The following is a 22,473-nucleotide window of genomic DNA, read 5'->3' as shown; positions in this document are numbered from 1 at the left end:
GCTTTCATATAAAGACTCACATGTTACACTACTGACACGTCACAGGTGGTCCAGGAAATAAGTAATAAATAGTTGATTTCTAATTTACACAAGAAAAGAAACCTTTTTAAAGGTTAGTTCTCCCAAATTACAAACATAATTTTCTCTTGTATCCAACGTTTGAGATATTGGTCTGATAATTCTGCTTCATTACTCTTATGGACAATCAACAGACCTTTCTGTGATCAGCTTTTATAGGAACTGTTTTCTGAGGAGTATCTGACATCGCTTCTGGAAAGAGGTTTTGGTTTCATGTAGTTAACGAGCACCACAAACCAAATTCCTTTTACCTCCATTGAGTTGAGGTGAAGAAAGCTCAGAGATGGACGTCCCTCAAACCTGGCCAAAGAAAACCAAAACTATCCAGATTCAACTAGAGCTAATGATGTAATACTTGTTTTCAAATTTACATGAACTGAGAATGTTTAGGACCAATAAATTGTAACATCTAATATCTCAATGCGGCGTAGAGGCTGCCCGATAACGGAGAATCTTTAACTGTAATACATTTTTCTTACTACCACATTTAAGGGATCCTTGTTAAAAACGTTTGTCTAAGTTGTGATCAAGAGTGCATTCAATTCAATATTTGAAAATAAACAGTACAGTACTTAAGACAAATTTCTGTAATCCAATTTCAGAGTTAATTATTTAAGCTGATACCTCTACAAGCTATAATTGGCCAGTGCGTGCATCGGTCAGGCTCTAATGCAATTTACTACCAAACCTTGTGTCAACTTTTCCCCCTCGTCTCCATTTGAAATAATATACTTTACGTATAAAAATACAGTGAGCCCCTTGAAATCAGTACTCCCTTTATAACAGTCCTATTACAAGAAAGAAGTAAAATACAAGAAAATAACACCAAATGCTTGGACGGGAAACTTGCTCTAGGTTGTACTCTATTAGCCCGTTTCTTTATATATAAGGATACATCAAATAGCAACACTGACCCAAAGCAGAGAACTGCACAACACTTTCCCAAACACGGGAGCTACAACCTCAAAGACTCAACAGAGCAGACTGAAGCGAAGGGAACGGCACACGATGACAAGTAACGGTATGACCGAACACATCTGGGTTGGAACAAAAAGAAAAATCCAGATCAACAAAGTTATTTTTTTGTAAACTTTTCAGGCCTCGGCTCCTCCTCGCCTGCTTTGTGCCCAATGTGTCAACAGACGCCGGAAAACAGCTGCTGTTTGATGCGCTCCTCCGTCTTCAGCTCCTCCTTGACCCCGCCGTCATCCCTCTGACACACGTATGTCCATCTCTCCGACTGCGGAGGGATGTTATCAATGTCTGTTTCCTCTTCCTCAACGGAAGCCCTGCTCCCTGAAAGGTACGAGAAGCCCCTTTGATGCCGTGCATCCTCCTCCAGCTCCTCTCCACCTTTCTGAAGGCTCGCTCCTTCGCTCCTTCCGCTGTCCCTGCTCTTCCTCCCCTCTTCCTCCTCCTCCTCCTCCTCTCTTGTGGTTCTTCTCAACCTGTCCATCTCTGTCTCCATCAGTGGGGACATGTTCTCTCTCTCTTCTTGCGTTTCTCCAGTCGATTTTTTCTGCGCCTTGCTGCGACCCCTGAGGTTCAGCATCTGAAAACAAACAGATGTGTGTGAGACAGTTTTGTGCTTAGTGCCGCGTCTTCTTCTTTCCATCTCTCCAGACACCTGCCAAACCACAACAAAGCCTCTTTCCTGTACAGTGTACGATCGACTCTTCGCCTATTTTTAGACTTTTCCTGAGCGGTTTCAAATTTGCTGTACATCCCAAATTTAGCAACACAACTTTTTAAATGGCACCTTCCGTGACATAAAGCACGTATCCTAAAGGCACAACAGACACAAGTGACAGATTTGCGACAAAGATGGAAGACAAAGGGGAAACAAACCTTGAAGTCTTTTCTCTTGCGCTGCAAAACGGGTCTCTGAAGGAAGAGGATTTGCTTCGTCGACAAACTCCCGTCACTGCGGAATGAAGGGAGCAGCACTTTTACTACCGTTACCTATTATGTTATAATCTGAGGAGCCCGCATGTCGCGGCTTTCATTGAAATCAGGTGTCTGTTCTCTGCGGTTGGTAAAGTGACAGGTTACAAGACAACAGCGCATCAGCGACTGTGTTTTTGTTTGCGGCTCCGTCGGATTTCAAAAGCGGTTTCATGTCGAGATGAGCATATGACGGTGATTTGTCAGATCTCGAACCACCTGTCCTGGTTTCTTTTAAGCTCCGCTGTCAGTCCTCATCCCAAAAAGAATGAAAGTGTTTAAGACAAAAGAATAATGACTCTAAAATCAACAAAGCAGCACGCCGGTGAGCTGTGTTATTCAAAGTGATGGAATGTGAAGAGGAAGCAGAGGACAGGTGGTATCTTGGGGGTGTAGTTCTGTACCTGTTTGTCTTGACTATTGGTGTGGGTAACACACACATCAGCCTCCATCCATACGGAGCCAGAGACTGGAGCAAGGGGATGTAGTCCGTCTTCACCACGACACCCTGGACATGAGACAGACAAACGCTCAGACACATACGGTGCAAACCCCACACGAGGGAAGAAAGAAAGCACAGTACCCAAGTGTAGGTAGGCAAATTTAAGCTCAGGCACAAGCACACACGCTACTTTCCTTCATCTCCACTCTTCTGTAATGTTTGACAGAAAAGAGCTGAAGACTTCAGTCACAAAGGATTTCTCAAAGTGCACATCTTCACCAGAGTATTAAAAACCTCAAAAGACCCACATCAACAACGGTCCACTGCTCGACCACGATGGCGTCGTAGGAGGCGTTTGCGGTCTCCTCCGCAGAGCCCTGGAAGATGAACACACTATCCACAGATGAAACCCCATTGTCTGGAGGAGCGGGACAAATTAAGAGACAGAGTCAGATAAACAAGAGGAGGACGTATGTGAGTCAGACAGGAGTTACACGCTCATCTCCGCTCTCCAATCTCTCACGATTGATCCCCTGTTCCCTTTGGCTTAAGCCGACTTATTGCATGGGTGACTGAACAGTGACTTAGAGTATAAGCCGTGAGATTTATGGCACGTCGGTCCATGCATATCATCCATTACCCAGCAGCAGAGCACAGATCTACAGCCAGAGCAGCGGTTTCCTCGCGCCAAGAACCAGTGAAAGGTGAGGAGGTACGGTGAAATAGATACTTTAAAGCTGCAAAAATCAATGTGTTCATATTAATAGATGTGAACCCACAGATACTTGTCACCCATCTCTGCAGTTCCTTGTAGATTTACAGAACGTTTTAGCTTCTTTCAGGCCTTCGACTTCACTGTTTTGGTTCAATCTTACTGATCTCAGCAACCAGCTGTTTTCAGGAAAACCAATAACCATCGTGAGTTTTTCTGGGAGGATGCAAGACTTAATTTAGCTGCGCCACTGGGTCTAAATTGATACTCATGCTGCCGAGATTAAAGTTGCTCACTTCATGGTACATTTGCCACCTTTTCTTTCCTGATTTTACAGGCTCTAAATGCCCGACTAAAATCACATCATCAGCAGCAGCAGGTCACTGCTACGGCCATGAAACACACCGTTATCATCTCCGAGGTGGAAAAACCCGTCGATGAGGTGCGCACCGCTGGTGAAATGCTGAGTCATGTGGTCGAGCCAGTGTGTGTCAACTTCCGTGATTAGCCCGGCTTCCTTTTGTACCAACAGTGGCACCCGGAGTGAGTAGAACCTCAGAGAAGTGTTCAGCTCCCCTGTGTGGTTGTACAAGGCAAAGAGCTGCATCCCTAAAGGCACACAAATAAAACAATCCACAAATAAAGACGGCAAATAGAACTTTGCATTAAGGTGATTTGTCCAGTGACCCACGTACAAACAGGAAACGGGTTACTTACCACCCTGCGCTGGTGGTGAAGTTGCATTCTTCTCTTTCTCTGAACTCTTGAGCCGGATATGGTTGTTGTTGTGCGTCGTCAATCGGCTCTGACCATCTGTGAAGCTGGACTTTCTGTCGTGGTTTCCGTCCAGTTCTGGAGAGCTGGGCCAGCTGTCGGAGCTTGAACTTTGTCCGTCTCTCTGGTTGGAAAGGTTCAAACGTTTCTCTGTGGATTCTTTGAGGTCTGGTCGAGTCTGTCTGATTATACCAGCAGCTTCTGGAGAGCTGGGACACCCCTGGTTCCCATGGGCGTCTGTTGGGTTTTGATTCAAACCCCACTGAACTGTGTCTACACTGGGTTTGCTGTGATTTTGGGGTTGGTTTGTTGATTCTAGTGACTCTTTGAGGCTGATCTGTGAGGTCTGGATTTGCTCACTGGACTCTTCTCGGTGAAGCTCTAACTCCTGTATGGGTTTCAGCGGGCTGAAGTCCGGTTCTTTTGGCTTGTGGTGCTGTGTGTTATTTTCTACAGCTTCATGATCGAACTCTTGAGGTTCAAAGGGGTGATGGACAGGTTCTGCGTCATTACGATGTGGTTCTATGGGGTCCGTTGGGCTGCTGTTGGCGCTGAAGGGGTGTCGATGTATGGGTGAAGGGCTTGAATGTAAGGAGGACAGCTCTTCAGGATCCCAGTGGCCCAAGTAGCTGGGTCCTCCACCCGGCTGCTGGAGAAAGCCCACGAACATCACTCCTTGCTCTGCTACATCCTGGATCTGTAGGTGTAGCACACACACACACACACACACACACAATAAACTCTATTCAAAAAGATTTGACTGATACATAAATATAAAAAGGATGTCATTCACAGCAGCACAAATAAATGTGCACAGTCCATGTATAGTCAGACAAACAAAGCCTCATTTACACACAAACAAAGGCTGACGTACGCTGAGTAGATATTCTGCAAAATAACAACCTACCTAATCATCTGCAAAGATCAAATATTCAAATGACAAAAGGACCTCATTATCTCAAGGCATCCGTGTGTGCACGCTTGTGACAGCGCGTGTGTGTGTGTGTGTGTGTGTGTGTGTGTCTCGTTCTCTGGCGGTTAATTGTCAGTTGATATTTGGGATGACAGTTTTAGACAGGCTCAACGGGAGAGAAATCAGATTGCAAACTACCACCAAACAATGATGAGACGCATCTTCCCCCATTACCCCACTACTTCTGACACTTCACTCATCCACACACACACACACACACACACATCACATATTAACAGTCTCTCTATTACCATCCGACACACTCACAATTACACAAAGTCACGCCGGTTTATCTGATGAGTGTGTCCGGAGACAGATTGAGAGTGGGTGGGATAGCGAGTGCTGGAGAAGTAGAAGTATAGAATATCAAAACTGAACACACACTTACACACACACACCTACACAACCAGGCTGTCACTCTGTCTGCCTGGTACCGCTCCTGGGTTCTTATCTCGAACTCTCTCTGGCAGCTTGTGATCTGATTGGTTATTCACATCACGCTGCCCGAAGCCTATCACATTATATTCAGTGATGTGCATTTCCATCCAATCAGGTTTCCCTTTGTGCTCCATGTGTGTTCAGATGCAAATCTATTCAATCGAGCACATTTTCATTTCCCATTGTGGGATTGTTGCAGAATGAGCACAGAGACTAAAAGTGAGTTTTGCAGCTGATAAATGCCAGTGATGACGCTGTGGTTGGCAGGGTATCTTAGGGTCAAGTCTCATTATAGTTTACCATAACTTCTGTGACCTTCCATTCATTGTATCACTGTTTCCTAGTTACAGGATAGTGTGTGCAGTGGCACAAGAGCAGCAACTAGTGGGAATCTAGTGTGTTTTTCTGATTTATTTTCCTCCATCTATTGTTTTTAGAGGCAGGGTTACCATATGGCACAGACAGGCAATTAAAGGCAGTTGCCTGTAGCCCTTTAAGTCCCTTAATGTTCCCTTCACTGTCACACCAGTGTTGCACCAACATGAGAGGCACACACGAATACAAGTACGGAGACTGAGCAGCAGGGAGGGGTGGATTCTATTTAGATCTTTTTTCTTTTTAAGTATTATTATTATTATAACATACAACTTGTTTTTTTAATTCCACACATTCCTGCCACCTACATCACCAGCAATGCACCGACATGGTGGAAAGTCAGGAGTGTTGTACTACTTCAGCAGCGGCTGATGTAGCCTTCAGCCACTAGCCTCAAGCAGAGATGAGGAGCGGGCTACAGCGGTCTGCTGTAGGTCGAGCTCCTACAAATAACAAGTGTAGCTATAAAGTGTTTTTCTTGAAGCGGTAAGTTTCCTTCATTGCAGTTGCATGTTTTCACTAAAAGGCCTTTCCTTGAAGTTATTCGAGCAATATTAAGCCCTCTACCCTGCATAGGTACCTCATCATTACAGACATGGTGCACAAAGATCCTATTACATTTTTTTTTAAAGTATGTTTTACCCCCTAGACATAATGTGTAGTTTGATTGAATGCAAAATACTGAACTCACCCTCTTGACGTAGCTCTGGATCACCTCTGGGTCAGCAGCCTGATGACCTGCCACGCACACATCTGTCTCCAGACGATGTCTTGCCCACCTCAGTTGGCTCTTCTCTGAACTGTAGGGTGAGAAATGAAAGTAGTTCAACAAATATTCAGTACTAAATAGTCTAAATAGTCATTTAGTTCAGTTCAATTCTGCTCCTATGAACCAGAAAATGTCAAACGTGATCGTACCGTTACAACATTACGTTTCCTTTCGGTTTGCTTCTTGTCCATTATCACCAGAGCAGTTCCATCGCCCAGTAACATTACAGTCTAAACGAGATTGTGGCAGACATGCTCATTGACCCAGAATGATCACAGCAGAAACATTATGTCAGTTCTGGTACAGTCTGAATTTTCCATTTAAGAGAAGCACACACTCACCACCATCACAATAGACTTATTAGACAGAGAGCGGGACTGAATTTCCTTCTGCTCCCACTGCGAGACACGATCATAAAAGGAGTATTCAGATACGCCTCTTCAGATTTGGATTGAGGTCAGTGGGAAGGCCGTGGTAATATCTTGTGCTCTGAGGCGTGAGTGACATTCTCAGATAGATTTGAAACAGTAGATCTGTCAGATTTGGTTTCTTTCATTTTTAGGGTTTTTGATGCAAGGGCATGGCGGTGATGGGGAGATAAAAGGCGGAGTTAAAGGGGACGGAGGGGGGTGTGGACGACAAAAGAAAAGGAGGGGGGGGGTGGGGCGGCCATCACTGAAGAAAGCAGATGAAAGGATGGAGAGATGGTTTCTCTCTTTCAGCGTGCCGTTCCCCTCTGGCGAGCGCTGATGATGCAATCAGCCGTCTCCACGGTGACAGGTGCCAGGAGCCAGGAAGCAGCAGGACCACTTGGCAGGAGAGGCATCAAAGGAGCAGCCCGGCACCTGCCTGTGCACTGGAGTGTGTGTCGGTGTTTGTGTGTGAGTGAGTATACAATAAGCTATTCCTTGAGTTCCCATTATAAAGAGTACACTGAACACAGGAGGATGCCCAAAACTGCAGGCTAAGCAAAGTAATTATTTACATATGTGACCATGGTTGTCTGAGTGACCACAGGGGTCCCCATCTCGATACAATTCTTCATATCCTATATTTCTTCATCCAAATGATCCTAAAGTTCAGTAAGATGATGTCAGATATGTTGGAGAGAGTGTGGATCATTTCATGTATTGTGGATCACTCACATGCTGCTTGCATTGCTAAATGCTATTATGAGGAATTGAGGAAAAATAAGTATGAATGACTTCTAAGAACTTCCCGTTTCTTGAAAACCTGATATGTGTCCTGAGGCAAAACTGGGCCAAAAACGGAAAAAAGATGACATTATTTAAGACCCAAATCAGAATGGAGCTACAACTGAATCTACCAACCGGACTTAGGAGGTCTCAGCATGGAGGATATGGTTTCTGTTTGGAGCAAATCTGTCAGTAACTTCCACGATGAGATGCTGAGAATAAAGCTCTGCTTGCTTGCTGTACCAGAGCTGATAGCAGGGAGGAATGCAAATAATGATCTGCTCAAATATTTAAGATTAGTCATTTTCACCAGAGAATAACTGGGTTACAGAAGAGATACACAGTGTGCAGTGTAGTCAAACAGTACAGTATGGTATCACGCATCGTCAAAAGGGAAAGAATTGGGACGGTGAGCTAAAGTTAGACATTTTTTGTGGCTGATTCATCTGCAATTAACTTCACATCAAGAGAAGGAGGTGAGGTGCAGAATGCTGCTGGTGGTAATGGGTCTCAGTTGGCTTCCATGTCAAAACAATGCAGTTGCAAAAGGCTGCTCCCTTCTAACTACCGGCTAAATCTGGCTGCAAATTAATCATGTCATTTGAATCAACTTGCTACATAAATCCTCAGAGTGAAAACTGTTTCATTCTGTAAAAGGTGTCACTCGTGCTGAAGACGAGCGCGTGTTTAGTTTGTGTACCTCGGCGTCTCTCGGACCAGCACGGCCCGGTGCAGCTGGCGCTGGATGTGCGCGTGACTTGGGCCGCAGGGATGGACAAACGGGTGGACGGCGACCAGGACGAAACCCTGCGCGTAGAGTTCCCGGACCTGAACCGGCAGCTCTCTGACCGAGGAGAGACAAAGCACCGATGACACCGGCACCTCTGGAGGAACAGGTGAGAGGGGAGGGGAATGGGAAATGGTCAAGACATGGACATGACAGGTCGCAAAAGAGGCAGGAGAAAAACACTAGAGAGGAATTTAGAAGTGAAAAAAAAAAGCTGGAACAATGAGGAAGAGGGAAGAAAAAAAGAGGGGGTGGGGGAGGGGGTGGGGGGGGGGGGGGGAGGGTGTGAAGAAACAAAGACTGAGCATGTTCCATTATGATAATTCCCCCTGAACAACAACACATGGCATCTTCACGCTAAATCTGAAACTAATTACACCAGAACTATCAGCCTCACTGTCACCAGCAGTCTGTCCTTTTGGAAAGCACACATGCCAAGAGACACATGCAAATGCATGCTGGAAAGTGAGCGTTTCAAAACACACACTCATCCATATCACAGACACAGACTAACACATTTTCGCTTTCACTAACAGGCAGTTGAATACAGTCAAAAATGCGCACACACACACGCACGCACACACACACATCAGAAGGTTGTAAAGGCAATGCTATCACATTGCCTGCTTGGCTGTGTGGTATTAGCAGCAATCGCTAACACAGAGCCGGTTCTCCTTATAACACAATGGAGAAAAATAAAACCTTTACTTCAGTGGAAAATGGTTCGAGGAGCTTATCGTATGGGAGCAAACTGTCACGGCAAATCCGCAAAGGGACAGCGCAATGTTTGCGTGGACCGCCCTCTCAGGGTCGGTGCATTGTAGTGACTCTTTTCACGGGCTTTTCAGGGGACACGTGCACGTATGGCTGTGTGTTTCTGTATGGCTGAGTGAAGCCAGGTGTGTGAGCGAGAGCGAGGAGCGTGGAAAATGAGATGAGAGAGAAGTGAAGAAAAGGGAGACACAGAAAGAGAGGCAGTTAGCAGAGAGAGAGAGAGACAGAGAAATGAGGCTGTCTGTTTGTGCCTGAATGCTTGTCATCCTCTCTCATTCAATCTCATTTGCATTGGTCTGGAGCAGAGAAAATAACCTGAATAAATTAACTAGACCCACACAAACAAACACACACACTCACACAGAGTAAAAAAGAAAAAAAAAAAAAGATGTGCAAGCCATCTCATTTTCAATTTGTTCTCCATCATCTGGCGTGTTGACACATACACACACACACGTGAGAGGCTGGCCAGCATGCAAGGGACACAAGCATATGAACGCACATTCCCATCTCAGTGAAACAATGGCTCTGGGGCAGAAATGCCAGGTGGAGTTTTATAGTGGCAGCTAGTGAGGGCAGGGAGTGTTATGTGCAAAATGCATGTCTGTTTAAGGGAGTTGGAGATGTGGGATGAGTGTTTTTGTGACTTTGAGGGTCGGAGAAGTTGAGAAGAAGTGGAAGTTGGCCTACGTGTGTGTGCGTGCGTTTGTGAGAGAGAGTGAGAATATACATGCGTGTTCGAAAGGGAGATTCAGACACCCAAGGGCGCATTGTTTAACGCACACAAGACGCTGCCGAGCGGCTGTTAGGCTGCTGATCCCCGCGCCGCTATTTCCGTCTCCACCCGGAGCTTTGACCACATCGCAGCCGTCGCGTGTGTCGCGAGCGACGCCTCACTTTTGACCCTGGATTTCACAAGCTGCATTCGGGGTGTTGAGAGTCATCCCCTTCCTGTAGCCGCTTGAAAGGACTTATTAATTCCTTGTACAAAATCCCAGAATTTCTGATCTCAGTCAGCGTGCATGGGCCATCTTTCTTTTCGCCTGTGAAGAAAGAAAGAGTGTTTGCACTCAGCCTGCTCGGTGATGCATGAGGATTACTCACAGCCACCCTAGAGGCTTATCCCTATGCTTGCTCGAGGTTCACGTTTATTTAAATAGCTTTCTAATGACTTGCAGAGTTTGTTCGGCGAGGATATGTGCCAAAACAGTGACTATAAAACCAGCTTCCTGGAGCCAGGAGCTCCCCTCTGCTTTTGGGAATGCACCCACGGGCTCGTGAGAGTTGTTGGTCAGCGTCTGAGCTTCATCAACATGGGGTCTGATCAGAAGGGCCGCTTCACAGCAAATGTCTGACAAGACTGGCTTGCAAGTACAGTACAAGCAGTGTGGCACTTCAGGCGCATACAGTACCGTGAACGTGTGATGCTGCGAATCTCTCTGCCATCTTTGCTTTTCTCTCAAGCCAATAAGACTGAAACTGCGTATAGGAATTATCAAGAAAAATGGTTTGAAGTCAGATTAACAGTTTCAACAATCTTTCAGAGAAAAAAATAATTAGTATGCCTGGAAAAGTGTGTCAGGCAGCAAAGATCTCGCTAACTGATGAATGTGTGCTTCGCCTGCTCTCTGAGCCAAATCCTTCACACAGATGCTGAGAGCAAAGACGAACCACGTAAGGCAGAGGGAATGTATATCTGTCTTTGTCAGCAGAGGAGCTATTTAGAAGAGCATTCGAGTGTTGATACACATGAGCACAGACTGTACTGTACACCTCCAATCACAATAACCTTTCCCCACAGGTATACAGTAGCAAACAGCCACGCAAACACACATGCCCACACACACACACACTGCTGAGCATCAGGCACATGTTGTAAGTTTTAATGAGCCGAGTGGGTCTCCGTCTCTGCAGGGCGGCAGAAAGTCATCAGCGGCGTTCAGCTCCTCGCTGTCTGCTGCAGAGACCAGCGTTAGTCACGCAGCATCACACCGAACTTACATCCTCACACATCCTGACTCCCGCTCGCTCGTTCTCACACCTCCTCGCTCCCGAGACACTCCGCGTCCCTCCTCGCTCCAGACCTGACTAACGCTCGCTGGTATCTCTGGGTTTCATGCACCGTTCGTTCTTTCACCTTCTGTTACAACTCCGTGACTTTATTTTCCTTCCCTTCTACTTTGCTCTACCCCTTTTCCGTTCATGTTATCGCCCTCCTGCGTTTCTTCTGCTCATTATCGGCGCACAGCTTCGTGGCACAAAGGAGGGTTAAAATGTCACACCTGGCTGTTACACTTTCATGTCAAGGTAACCAATTAGTTTTAAAATGGGGATGATGAAGATCATGGAACTTACTGTAAAGGTGTCACGGTGCAGCAGATTGGTGATTGGAGACTAATTAGACAATTCTTTGGAATAATACATTGGTTTGGAGCTGAAAATCAAATAAAAAGGTCCATGTGAGAAGCGAAGGCCAAATGCCAGAAATATCGAACATATTTTTTCTCATCCTCCCCGTATTCACCTCAGGGTCGCTCTGACCCAGAGTCAGTAAGTTGGACTTAGTCACACGGAAATATCTTTCAGCTAAAGCACTGCTGCAGTTCGAGCAGCGCTCATAAAACGAAGGCTGACGATTTATTATCAGCGACACCGTTTCTGGTTTCATCGCTCGCAAGTCAAAGGTCACATTTCAAATCTGTACTCCTCTTCATTCTCAACATCAAGCTCCTCTTCCTGACAACACAACTGAGTTTCATAAACAGCCACCTCGTCCCACATATCTCAGAGGGGCACCGGGAAAAAGATATTTGTTTTTCATTACTGTGTAGGAGTCGTCAAGTCACGCTGGCAGGGAAATAATATCGCTAATGGAAGCCAAATTGAATTAAAGCATGGATTTGACCGTGGGTTTCCTCAATGTCATGCACTGACATACAGATTCTGCTATCTGCCTCCTACACACACACACACACATGGACACACACACACAAATACAAATGAATCCCTTTGCTGGGAATGAGGTCTCTCAATCTCCACAAACAATCAGATAATCCTTCAGGAATCCTTCACTTCTCTTGGTCTCTCGATCACAAATGGAGAGAGAGTGAGAGAGAGAGAGACAGGCATACACCCACCCACTGACACACACACATACAATCAATTCACAGTAGCTGTGTCGATCCTAAAATAGAGTATACCCATCTTAAGCAGCTCAGGTGGCGTCAGTGAGTTTTACCATATAAATGACCTGCCTGTCGGTTGAAAGATAACACTAACTCTGTTGACTAAGAGCTATAAAGTGCTTTATGTGATCGTGAATGAGCCGCCATTGCTGTGTGTGTGTTTGTGGTCTTTCTCTATCTACAGTATGTGTGTGTGCCGCTGCTGCCCGTGCAATTAGACAATTTATCTGCTGCTGCCTTTAGCAAAGGGAAAGACGAGCAATCCTCATGTCTATTGTCTGTTTTGGTCACCGGCACCATTTTGAGTTTGCCAGACCTCTCTCAGCCAACACGATACAGCCTCACCAATTTGCCAAACACAATAGGGCTGGCAGAAAATGAAGCCGACTGGCAAGCAGAACATTGCCACTTGGCTGTGGCATTCTGCCTGCTGTCTTCTGTTACATTTGGAAACTGCTCTACAAAATAAAGGACTTCAGTCAGCTACTTGCACCTGCTTCAGCTCGTCGGGTGATGGAGCGCACAGAGGAGACTTGTAGCAACATTAAGCCATGAGGGAAAAGGGCTGATTTGTTTTTTATATCCGCTTGAACACTATCTGTTTCTCCTCCTCGCCTCTCTTCTCCCTCGCTCCGTCCCTCCCTTCTATCTGTTCACAGTCCACACAAACACAATGGTAGAATTAGTATTTTTAGAAACCAGATGCCTCTGGAGGATTCTCATCAAACATTCTCAAGACGCCGCAAGCACGCACGCACACGCACGCACACACCCACATGATATCAGACACATTAGTTTCCATATTCACAAAAACACACACGGTTCAAAGTGACACACATCAGGTTTCGTGTGTTGTCATTGTGCGATGGGAGAGGCAGGGGGAAGTTGGAGGGCACGGCTTTAGCGTGCACAATATAGCCGAGTCGGAGATTTGGAGAACTCTTGGAACTCTCTGCAACAGGAGCCGCACAAAGACACAAATTCAGCTCATAAGCCACTTTTCGCCCTCAAGATACTTACAGTATGAAAAACACACACACACACACAGTTCCGCAGAGTTGCTGACCTAAACATTTAATTTTAACTGGTTAAAGTTGGACCACCAACTGTGGCTATTTTATGAGTGGAACACACAAACACTCGGAGTTCAGGATGACGAGGCAGAGCAGGGTTTTTACACGAAAACTGAAGTGGACAACCACACTTCAAAAAAAGAACAAGGTGCTCAGTGAAAACAATTCCTTTGAATGACGGCCAAATGTGAAGACACATTCCTCGGAGCTAGAGTGGAACTGGGGGAAATGTGAATCAGCTCTGCTGCAATTTGTTGTTGTTTTTTCATTTGAGCGGTTTCTGAAATCGCCTCCTCTATCGCTCACTCATTCACTGCAGTACGTAACAAAACATCAGGAAGGTACTGCACTGTGACGGGTTTCAGACGCTAATGAATCATCATCATTTAGTCATCTTAGAAGCACTGCATTGTGGGATTCTTTTGCAGCATAATAGCATTTAAGATATGGATGCTACAATATTTGTTTAATTGTCAATTCATTTGCCAGGACGACTTTGCCAAGATCATCCGTGTTATCATCAATCATCTGAGACATGGAGGGAATATGATAAAACATTAAGTTCACGTCTCACTGGGTTTCAAGAGCCCAGCCCAAAAAGGGACAAAGGAAAGACTTTGCACATAAATGGGGAAATGCACCCTTTGAAATGCTCACAGGAGAACAGTTCTACAGAAAGGATTGACATTACATGGATAATCGTATCCATACCTTCTTTCCCCAACAGGAAATCCAGGAAGTGGTAAGTGTATGCCACGCCCACTTTAGTCTCCACCTGTGGCCGTCGAAGGGTGGAGTAGATATTGCCCGGGCTTCGCCTCTCTTCTGCCTTCCGCAACTTAGGAAGCCTACACCCCATGTCTCTGTGAGAGAGGAGAGGGGAAAAAGTGTTTAAAAAAAAGAAGACGATTTGAGATGAAAAGACGACAACAGAGGAGGGTGCTAACAAAGACTCGAGTGGCAGACGACGAAATTGATAGTTTCTAAATATACACGACACATTAACACTTCCAATAGTGTGTGCGTGATAATTACACACAGGTCTGAATTGTATTGCTCACGTGCAAGCTCAAGCTGTGGGAAATAATGTGTGTATCTAACTCTCTCACACACACACACACACACACACACACACACACACACACACACACACACACACACACACACACACACACACACACACACACACACACACACACACACACAGTGCAATGAAACTGAAATATGAAAGTGTCAGCCATTACCTGCTTGGTGGGCTGTGATACGGGCATCTCCGAATCAAATAGGGCTGATTGGGAGCGACATGTTTGATCAGAACGAATTAAAGCAGAAATGAGACTGATTTCCTGCCCTGTCAAGCAAAGCGACATGAGACTAGATAGACGGGGAGAGGAGAGGAGAGACACTAAACATGTTCTACTGCTAACCCATTTATATGTTGATCCAAGGGTGGCCTTGAAGCCCAAATAAATCTATGTTATTGTAAGACTATTGTTCAGACTGTGTAAGGGCCGGCAGGTAAACCTCAAGGCTAGCTGATTGAAAACACACTTTGGAGAGACCTTGAAATCTCCTTCCTCCTGAATTTCAACAGGCAATTTACACCCAAATATTTGAGTTGCATAGAAAGAAAACCAAGAAGTGGAGTGGTGGTTTTGGGGACATATTAGTTGGGTTGGAATGACAAATGGGTGGAGGGTAGAAAGGAGAGGGGTAAAGGACAAGAGAGGGAAAAAAGGGCGTATCCAAATAGTGTCAAGCTAATCAGATGTGACAGCGTCAGTACCCTCAAACCATCACCACACTTGCGCCTAATATCCCCGTCTGTCACGGCTTGTAAGAGCCACGCGGTGAGGTGCGCATCTGCACGTCTGTTCGTGCGAGTGTGTGTGTGTGTGTGCGTGCGTATGTCTTCCCCAGAGGCAGGTCTATATCTGCATCTCTGTATCTGTTTAGGGAGCATGGAGAATGCCACAGTACTGTAACTGCCATTGGGCCAAGTGCACAGACATTAACTCGGCTAACGATCCTAACAGACGGACATTAAGGCTGGTGTGTGTGTGTAAGTGCGTGTGTGCACGTTTGGCGACTTACAGCTTTGATTGCATGGTACGTGCATTCCGAAAGGTTACAAAGGGCAGCATCTACGATACATTTTCATACCTCATCTGTCTTGAGACCGTACATTCTGTCTTTTTAAATGTTGCAAAGAACACGCAATTAAGAGTCATTATTCTTTCGATACGGCGTGCTCTTTCGTAATGGGGACAAACGAGGAGCGACGCGGTGGTGACGCTTCGGGAGCAGGAGAGAGAGTCTCAGATAATTCCTTCCACCCTCGTCGTCGTCGTCCTCCTCCTCCTCCTCCTCCTCCTCCTCCTCCTCCTCCTCTCTCCTCTTGACCTGTCTGCCCCCCCTCTTAAACTCTCACACCATTAGCTCTTCAATGTGTCATCACTCAATTCCCTGCTCTTGTACGACCCGTGCCTTAATCACCTCTTTGTCTTCGGCCTCTGCTCTGCTTCTGTCCGCCATCCTTGATTAGGACAGCTCCCTTCTTTCTACCGGTACAACGGCCTTGATTAGTCCGACAGTAATCAAGTCAGTTCTGTCATTTTCTCTTTTTTTTTTCGTCCAACTCCCAACCTTCCCTATTTCATGATCAGTTAATCTTGACTTTTTCTTGCACTCTCATCTCTCCAATTGTATTCCCTCAACTTCCCCCTTTAATCCCGTTCCCCAAACTGTACTCTCGTGATTCTGTCTTTTAATTCATCACCGTCGCAAAGTCCATTTTCTACCTTCCTCGATCCTCCCCGTCTTTACATTATATCCCTCCACACTCACTCCCGGCCCTTCAACCCTCTCCATCCTCCCCGCCGTCTATCCAGTCCTTCTGTCTGAGGGCACAAATTCCCAGCCAAAGTGCTCCCCTGCCAAGCCTAAAACGATTACAATGTCTCCAGACAGACAGCCGGCCTAGGTTATGGGTTATGACTAAGTTGGAGCACGCAGATCCACTCCCAAATGTTTTCCCTCCAGCGCTGTGCTTTAATACGCTCTGTCTGCAAGAGGACAAGGGCCCGGTTGATGTGGGGATGTTTAGCTGACTTAATCTCCGGCTGGTTAAGCAAAAAGGGGGTCAAGGGTGGAGCGTAGGATGGAGGAAAAGATGAAAATGATGTTGGCTATTTGACAATCGGGATGTGAAGAGCAGCATATAGGGAAAGACAGGAACGTCTGTGGAGAGTTATTTGCATCAGCGAGTCTGTCCTTCGTTCCACTTTCTCAGCTCTCATATTGTAAAACAACCCAATGCAAATTTTTCTAATTTTTTTTTCAATTTTTAAAAATGTCTTTATGCATAATGCAGTGCTAAAAAAAAAATCAAAACAATTTGAAATAACTCGCTAACTATTTTGCCAGTGGCAGGTGGTTTTATTGCTCTCAAATAAAACCGGATTGGTTTTTAGTCTTGGTCTGAGCCTCCAGCTCTACTGTTTGATCCAGCATCTCAACATCCTTTGTACTGTACGCTGACGGTTCCGCTTTGAAACAAAAGGCCTCAGTTTAAACGCTGAACTCTGTCTGCTCGGTTTAGAAACAGATCTCTGTAATTGGACTCAGCACAGGATACAAAACAAAGGTGGTTGTCGTACCGGATGGACTTCGGTGCCTTCCAGACTCAAGGCCTTTTTTCGCAACATACGAGACCTTTTTCTCTGTATGTTGACTTCAAACAGAATCGCTCACTCACTCTGACACGAACATACAGACAGAAAAAGGCCTTGACAGCAAAAACATCAATTTAACGGGGAGAGAGGCGGGAGGGAGAGAGACGGATAAAAGGAGAGAGAGAGAGAATGGAGTGAAGAGGAAGACAGACAGGGAGAAGCAGAGGGCTTCTCATTAGAGAAGCTCTTGTAACCGAGCGTTTTGAAATGACAGCGGATTTACGCGAGAGCATAATCCGTCTGCGCTTTGCCACTGCTCTGCTACCTCCCGCGCCACTCGGGGGGGGGGGGGGGGTCTCTGCTTTCCAAGGGGCAGCATTCATCTACTGCAGAGGGAGACTTGCAGACGCGCACAGGCTTGGGGAAATTAACTGTAAGGGGGCTACAATTCACATTTTGAGTCTCTTCTGTAATACAGTTGTCACATCTACAATGTGCTGTATATGATGAACATATATTTAAACAGACTTATCATAATCTACTACTGTGCTGACTAGCAACAGCTGTTATGATGAGAAATAAGCAAGCAATAATGACACGGTTTCTAAATGACCTAAAACATATCTCGATTTTTCTGTATACGGCAATGTCTTGTTATTTATAAGCCAGCTGTATACACCCATATTTAAAATCTGCAGTAAGCCAATAATAGGCCAATATACTGGCCGGTTTAACGGTAGAGCTAGTCCCAATATAATATTTTTATCTGCCAGCCAATCAGTATCTTCTGTGGTCACGGTATAAGTGTGGTAATGCACTTTGAAGCATCCCCATAATGGTGAGCTTAGCAGAGGAAATGCTACGCTGCTCTTTACAATATGCGTCTCCGAGCCACTGCCTCCTATGAATTATGTTCTTAACAAATTTACATTAGCATTAACAAAGGGGGGGGGGGGGGGCAATGAAAGAAGTCATGTGATATTCAGCAAAAAGTCACATGAGTGGAGGTGAGAGCAAATAGGTTTATTAGGTCTGATTCTCTCACTGGGCTTTTTTTCAGCAAGACCGTAACTGTGATTGCCACAAACAGATGAGTTGAAGAAAGATTATAGATATTTTACGATTTCAGGGTCTTGAGTGAGCGGTGACATCATTGTTGACTACACCTGCATGCCACCTGAGGAAGTGGGTAAGGTTTATTTTGCTGCTTATAATATACAGTCGTTGCTGGCTGTGTTCCATTTCTCACCCGGTGCACTAAACTGATTTATAGCAAGCATCAGCAAATAAAACTCTCTTTACTGGCTTACAGTCTGCTTTATTATAGGACTTTATGGGCCTGCTTCGAAGCCATAATTTGTACTGCTTGTGAGTACACCGTCTATGCAAAAGACATTTTTTAAGGCCCATCAGCAGTTTGACTCTAAATTACACCACTTTTTATAGTTGGCCGATTGTCTGACATCAATAACACGTAGCTCTGTCAATGAAACCATTGAGTTATTATTAATTCATCATTATTGTTTCATATTGGAAGTGCTTCACTGCGTTTCAAAATTAGAGGTGACAGACTGAGTCCTGGGGAGTGGGCTTCCCTCCCACTGGGTTGGCGCTCCACTCTAGTTTGTGGTTTAGGGGGGGGGGGGGAAGGGAACGACACCAAGAACAGAATGAGGAGGAGGGCGACGGAGACAGACAGATAGAGCGAGGAAGACAGACGGAGAGCCAACTGGGAGCATGTCAGGTTGCCCGGGAGGTGTGATTCCCGCGAGCAACAAAGTAGTCACCTCAAACGGTGTTTTAATGAGGCTGCATGGGGAGGATAAAAACAAATGATGACATTGATGTATTGGTCTGTTGCTCAGCTCCATGCACAGCCCATTTTATTCTGAAAAGAACAGTTTATCAACAAAGGAAGACTGTTTGGACTGGGGCATCAATTTACTAAACCCAGAGGGTGGCTCGTCAGGTACTTGAATCCATCATTTAACATTTTAGACATTTTAGTCTGAGGAGTAACAACTTATAGATTGTGGCCTGTATAAACTGGATGTCACTCGCCGCTAATGAGTGCTTTTTCAAGTGCTTCCAAATAGATTCCCAAGCTATGTGTTGAGCAGCCATACATAGCCATGTAACTAATTGATGTCCCTTGCATTTTGTGGGTGCAGCGTAGCTTGAAATTACACGTTTCTGGTTTTCCCCTCTTCGGTGCGTTCAACCGCAGTCTCTCTCTCTCCGCACGCGCACACAGTCTCACAACAACACGTGGCCCGTTAACGCCGGTAGTTTAGTGAACGGGAAAGGACACATGGCAGGTCGCTTACGCACCTAACCTTCCTCGTTCTGACACACGCGCGCGCACATACTCCATCCACCCCCCCCCCCCCCCCCCATCTGCGCTCGACACATTTACTCCGTCACGCATATCTTGAGTTCACTGCAACCTGTGACAGCGAGCAGAGGGCTTATTCGTTCCGCAGCGGATAACAAATGGCACACGACATCACACAAATCAAACGACTGGCTGAACGTCTGAACCAAGAGGATGTCGCTCCGTCACAAGTGTTTTATTGTGAAAGGTTTCCTGACACTTCTCTATAACTCCACAGGACATATACGCACTTAACTTTCTTTTTTAAGTTTGTTTTTTTCCAAAGCTGCGATATCTAACATTCCACAGTGAGGACACTCACATGGCCCAATAAGAGATAAAACATGTGATATGAAAACATTACATTTTGTTCCGGTCACTCATGTTGCCAAATAATCACACATTTGCAAAATTATTTCCGTCAGTAAATGTGTAGATTTCTTCGTTTTTAGGTCAAGAGTTATACTCACCAATCAAGTCGTTACCGGTTCGCGCGAAGTGTGTACCGGTTGGAAAGCTCTGTGCGTCCCTCCTCTCTTTAACGTCTTCACTGTCTGTCCCCGTTACGGCTGCTGGAACGAGACACACATCAGGTCAGGTGCTGCGATCCACTGGGAACAAAACACCAATCCTCCATTTAGAAACTACTGCTGCTGAATCTCACGGGCGGCTCATGATAAACACTCCGTCCTACCTCTCCGTCACCAGCGTGTGTGAGGAGGAGGAGGAGGAGGAGGGGGAACTAGAGGGCGCTTTACGCTCATCCCCTCTCCTCCCAGTTGTTTCTCACCCGCTGCTCTCCAGGTTTGATACTCTGAAACACTTTGGGAAACTAAATGAATCATACTGTTGGCTTTAAAATGGTAAAACTACCTCAGTGATGGTAAATGACTTAGAAAAGTATAGGAAGATGCTGACAAATGCACAAAGTACCACAGAGATAAGCTGCTTGCACTGTCTTCAGATTGATTTTTGCCTCGATAGTCAAATTGGTAAGTTTTTGGTTCAGTGTTCATCACACGAGGATGTGGGTCTCCCATCAAGGTTATGGGTGTTTGTGTTTTTCAACGGTCTCCTTACGAGAATTCATATTTCATAAGTAGCTATCCAGACTTATCCATAATTCAGAAACGTCTGACTGGGGTTTAGGTGGGTGGGGCTGATGGGTGGTCACGGGCTGGACGGGACACGCTGGGGAGCTCAGTCACACCAGCAGCCTGTGACAAAAACAAAACGCTCCATGACCAAGAGATGACGGGCTTGTTGCCAGGGAATCCAACCCTGACTGCACCAGCAGCCTGCTGACAGGCTTATGGAGACTGGGAGTGGCAGAGGAGGGCACACCGAAAGCACCACGCTCAAATATCACCACCAAACCAGTTGATATTCCCTAAAAATACAGAACTACTGTTCATATTGATGCAAAGAAACCCCAAGACCTTCACAAGCTTCAATGATAACACACTTCAACTTTTAATTTTTTTCAAACGAACACATCCAAACCCTGCAAACATAAACACAAACCAAACAGTGCAGAGGCTCTCTGAACAAAACCAGTCTATGGACACAATCAGATGACTGATTAGGAGTCCAACGAGGTCGATGCCACAATAAAACTATACGGAACTGGGTCAAGAGAAATAAAATGCGTGACGTACACCAAACATGTGCATCTCCAACCATACAAAAGTACTTTTAGTGTATAAATTTCACGGAAAACCAATGAAGTGCACTTACTGAAAATAATGTATATAAAAGCATTGTTGACTCTTACAATGACAGTAAAATACTTGCGATACTGTGCGATTTACTGTGCGATATCACCTGAGACCAGATTAAAACCAGGTTAAACAGTTAACTAGTATAAATTGAACCATGTACAGTGAACCATTTCCCCCAAAGGAGAGAGCACCTTATTTTAAATCATGTCCTTCATTTACAAAGTGGATTAAAACAGCCTTCCCCTGGGTTTCCTTCCAAAATGTAAGTCGATTGACGAGTAATGGTGGGGGGAAAAGAAATGATGCTGTGATTTTACTCGAGTGTGTGATCTATTGGAGACACCCAGTCACAGGATGGGACGGTTTGGAAACGCAACACGCAGATGATCGGTGTGCTCGGTGGAACTCAACTAAAATAAGTCTGGTGTATGACCAAGACAAGAAGTCAGTGATACTGATGAGGCGCAACAATGCGACAACATTGCTGTTCATTTAGTGCCTCAATCGACACCCAATTAAATAGGATAGAGTACGAAATAAATGAGTGCTTGAAATGAATGGAATGACCAAGTGTCCTTATACTGTAGTATACGAGTTAATGGAAATTTCTTAATCAGAGGAGCATTAAATCTGAACTGGAATTAAAGTAGCATTCTACTCCGACTGCTGGAACAAGACTGCTGTCAAGACATTGTTACAATATATACATTTATAAATGTACCTTTGATGTACACAGTGCCCCTGCAGAGGCTAAAAAAGCCCCAACCAACCAAACGTAAAATAATCACAAAAATAAATAATAAAACATAAATAGGCACAAAGGGTGAGCTTAAAAGTATTTTCTTTTAGGATAAATAAAGGAAAATAACACCAACAAACAGCTGGTGTGGTGAGAGTGCTCTGCTCTCCCTGTGTGACTGTCACTGTGATCCATGTGGGTTAAAAGCGGTCTGACCACACAACAGTGGTCCATACCCGCCGTGGTCAAAGTGATAAAACTAGTACAGTTAAAGTGGAGAGCTCTTGCAGTCTGGTGTTAAAATGGGTCTCAAGAAATTGAGGGAGGGGAGGCATCGCTCAGGAAGCAGGGAGAGCCGTTGGGTTGCTTCCAGCCACCCGGAACATCAAGATGTCATCCCGTCTGCATTTCGTCTCACTGTAGCGTGCATCGAAAAGGGGGGCAG

The 22,473-nt window shown here is 45.4% G+C and overlaps 1 protein-coding gene across 1 annotated transcript; it reads right to left on the bottom strand.

The window, feature by feature from the left end:
- Nucleotides 1-222: 222 nt before the first annotated feature.
- Nucleotides 223-20,104, bottom strand: rftn1a (raftlin, lipid raft linker 1a). Its single transcript, XM_079287524.1, has 11 exons — nt 20,039-20,104; nt 14,232-14,383; nt 8,402-8,585; nt 6,428-6,536; nt 4,311-4,647; nt 3,894-4,151; nt 3,582-3,785; nt 2,773-2,882; nt 2,427-2,530; nt 1,927-2,002; nt 223-1,630 (listed from the first exon to the last, which is right to left on the bottom strand). Exons 2-11 carry the CDS (start codon nt 14,377-14,379, stop codon nt 1,214-1,216), a joined length of 1,947 nt encoding a protein of 648 aa, XP_079143650.1. The 5' UTR covers nt 14,380-14,383; nt 20,039-20,104; the 3' UTR covers nt 223-1,213.
- Nucleotides 20,105-22,473: the final 2,369 nt, after the last annotated feature.

The sequence above is a fragment of the Melanostigma gelatinosum genome, assembly GCF_949748355.1.
Source record: "Melanostigma gelatinosum genome assembly, chromosome: 17".
Lineage (NCBI taxonomy): Eukaryota > Metazoa > Chordata > Actinopteri > Perciformes > Zoarcidae > Melanostigma > Melanostigma gelatinosum.
The sequence above is the reverse complement of the archived record's forward strand: the minus strand, read 5'-3'. Positions and strand labels throughout refer to the sequence as shown.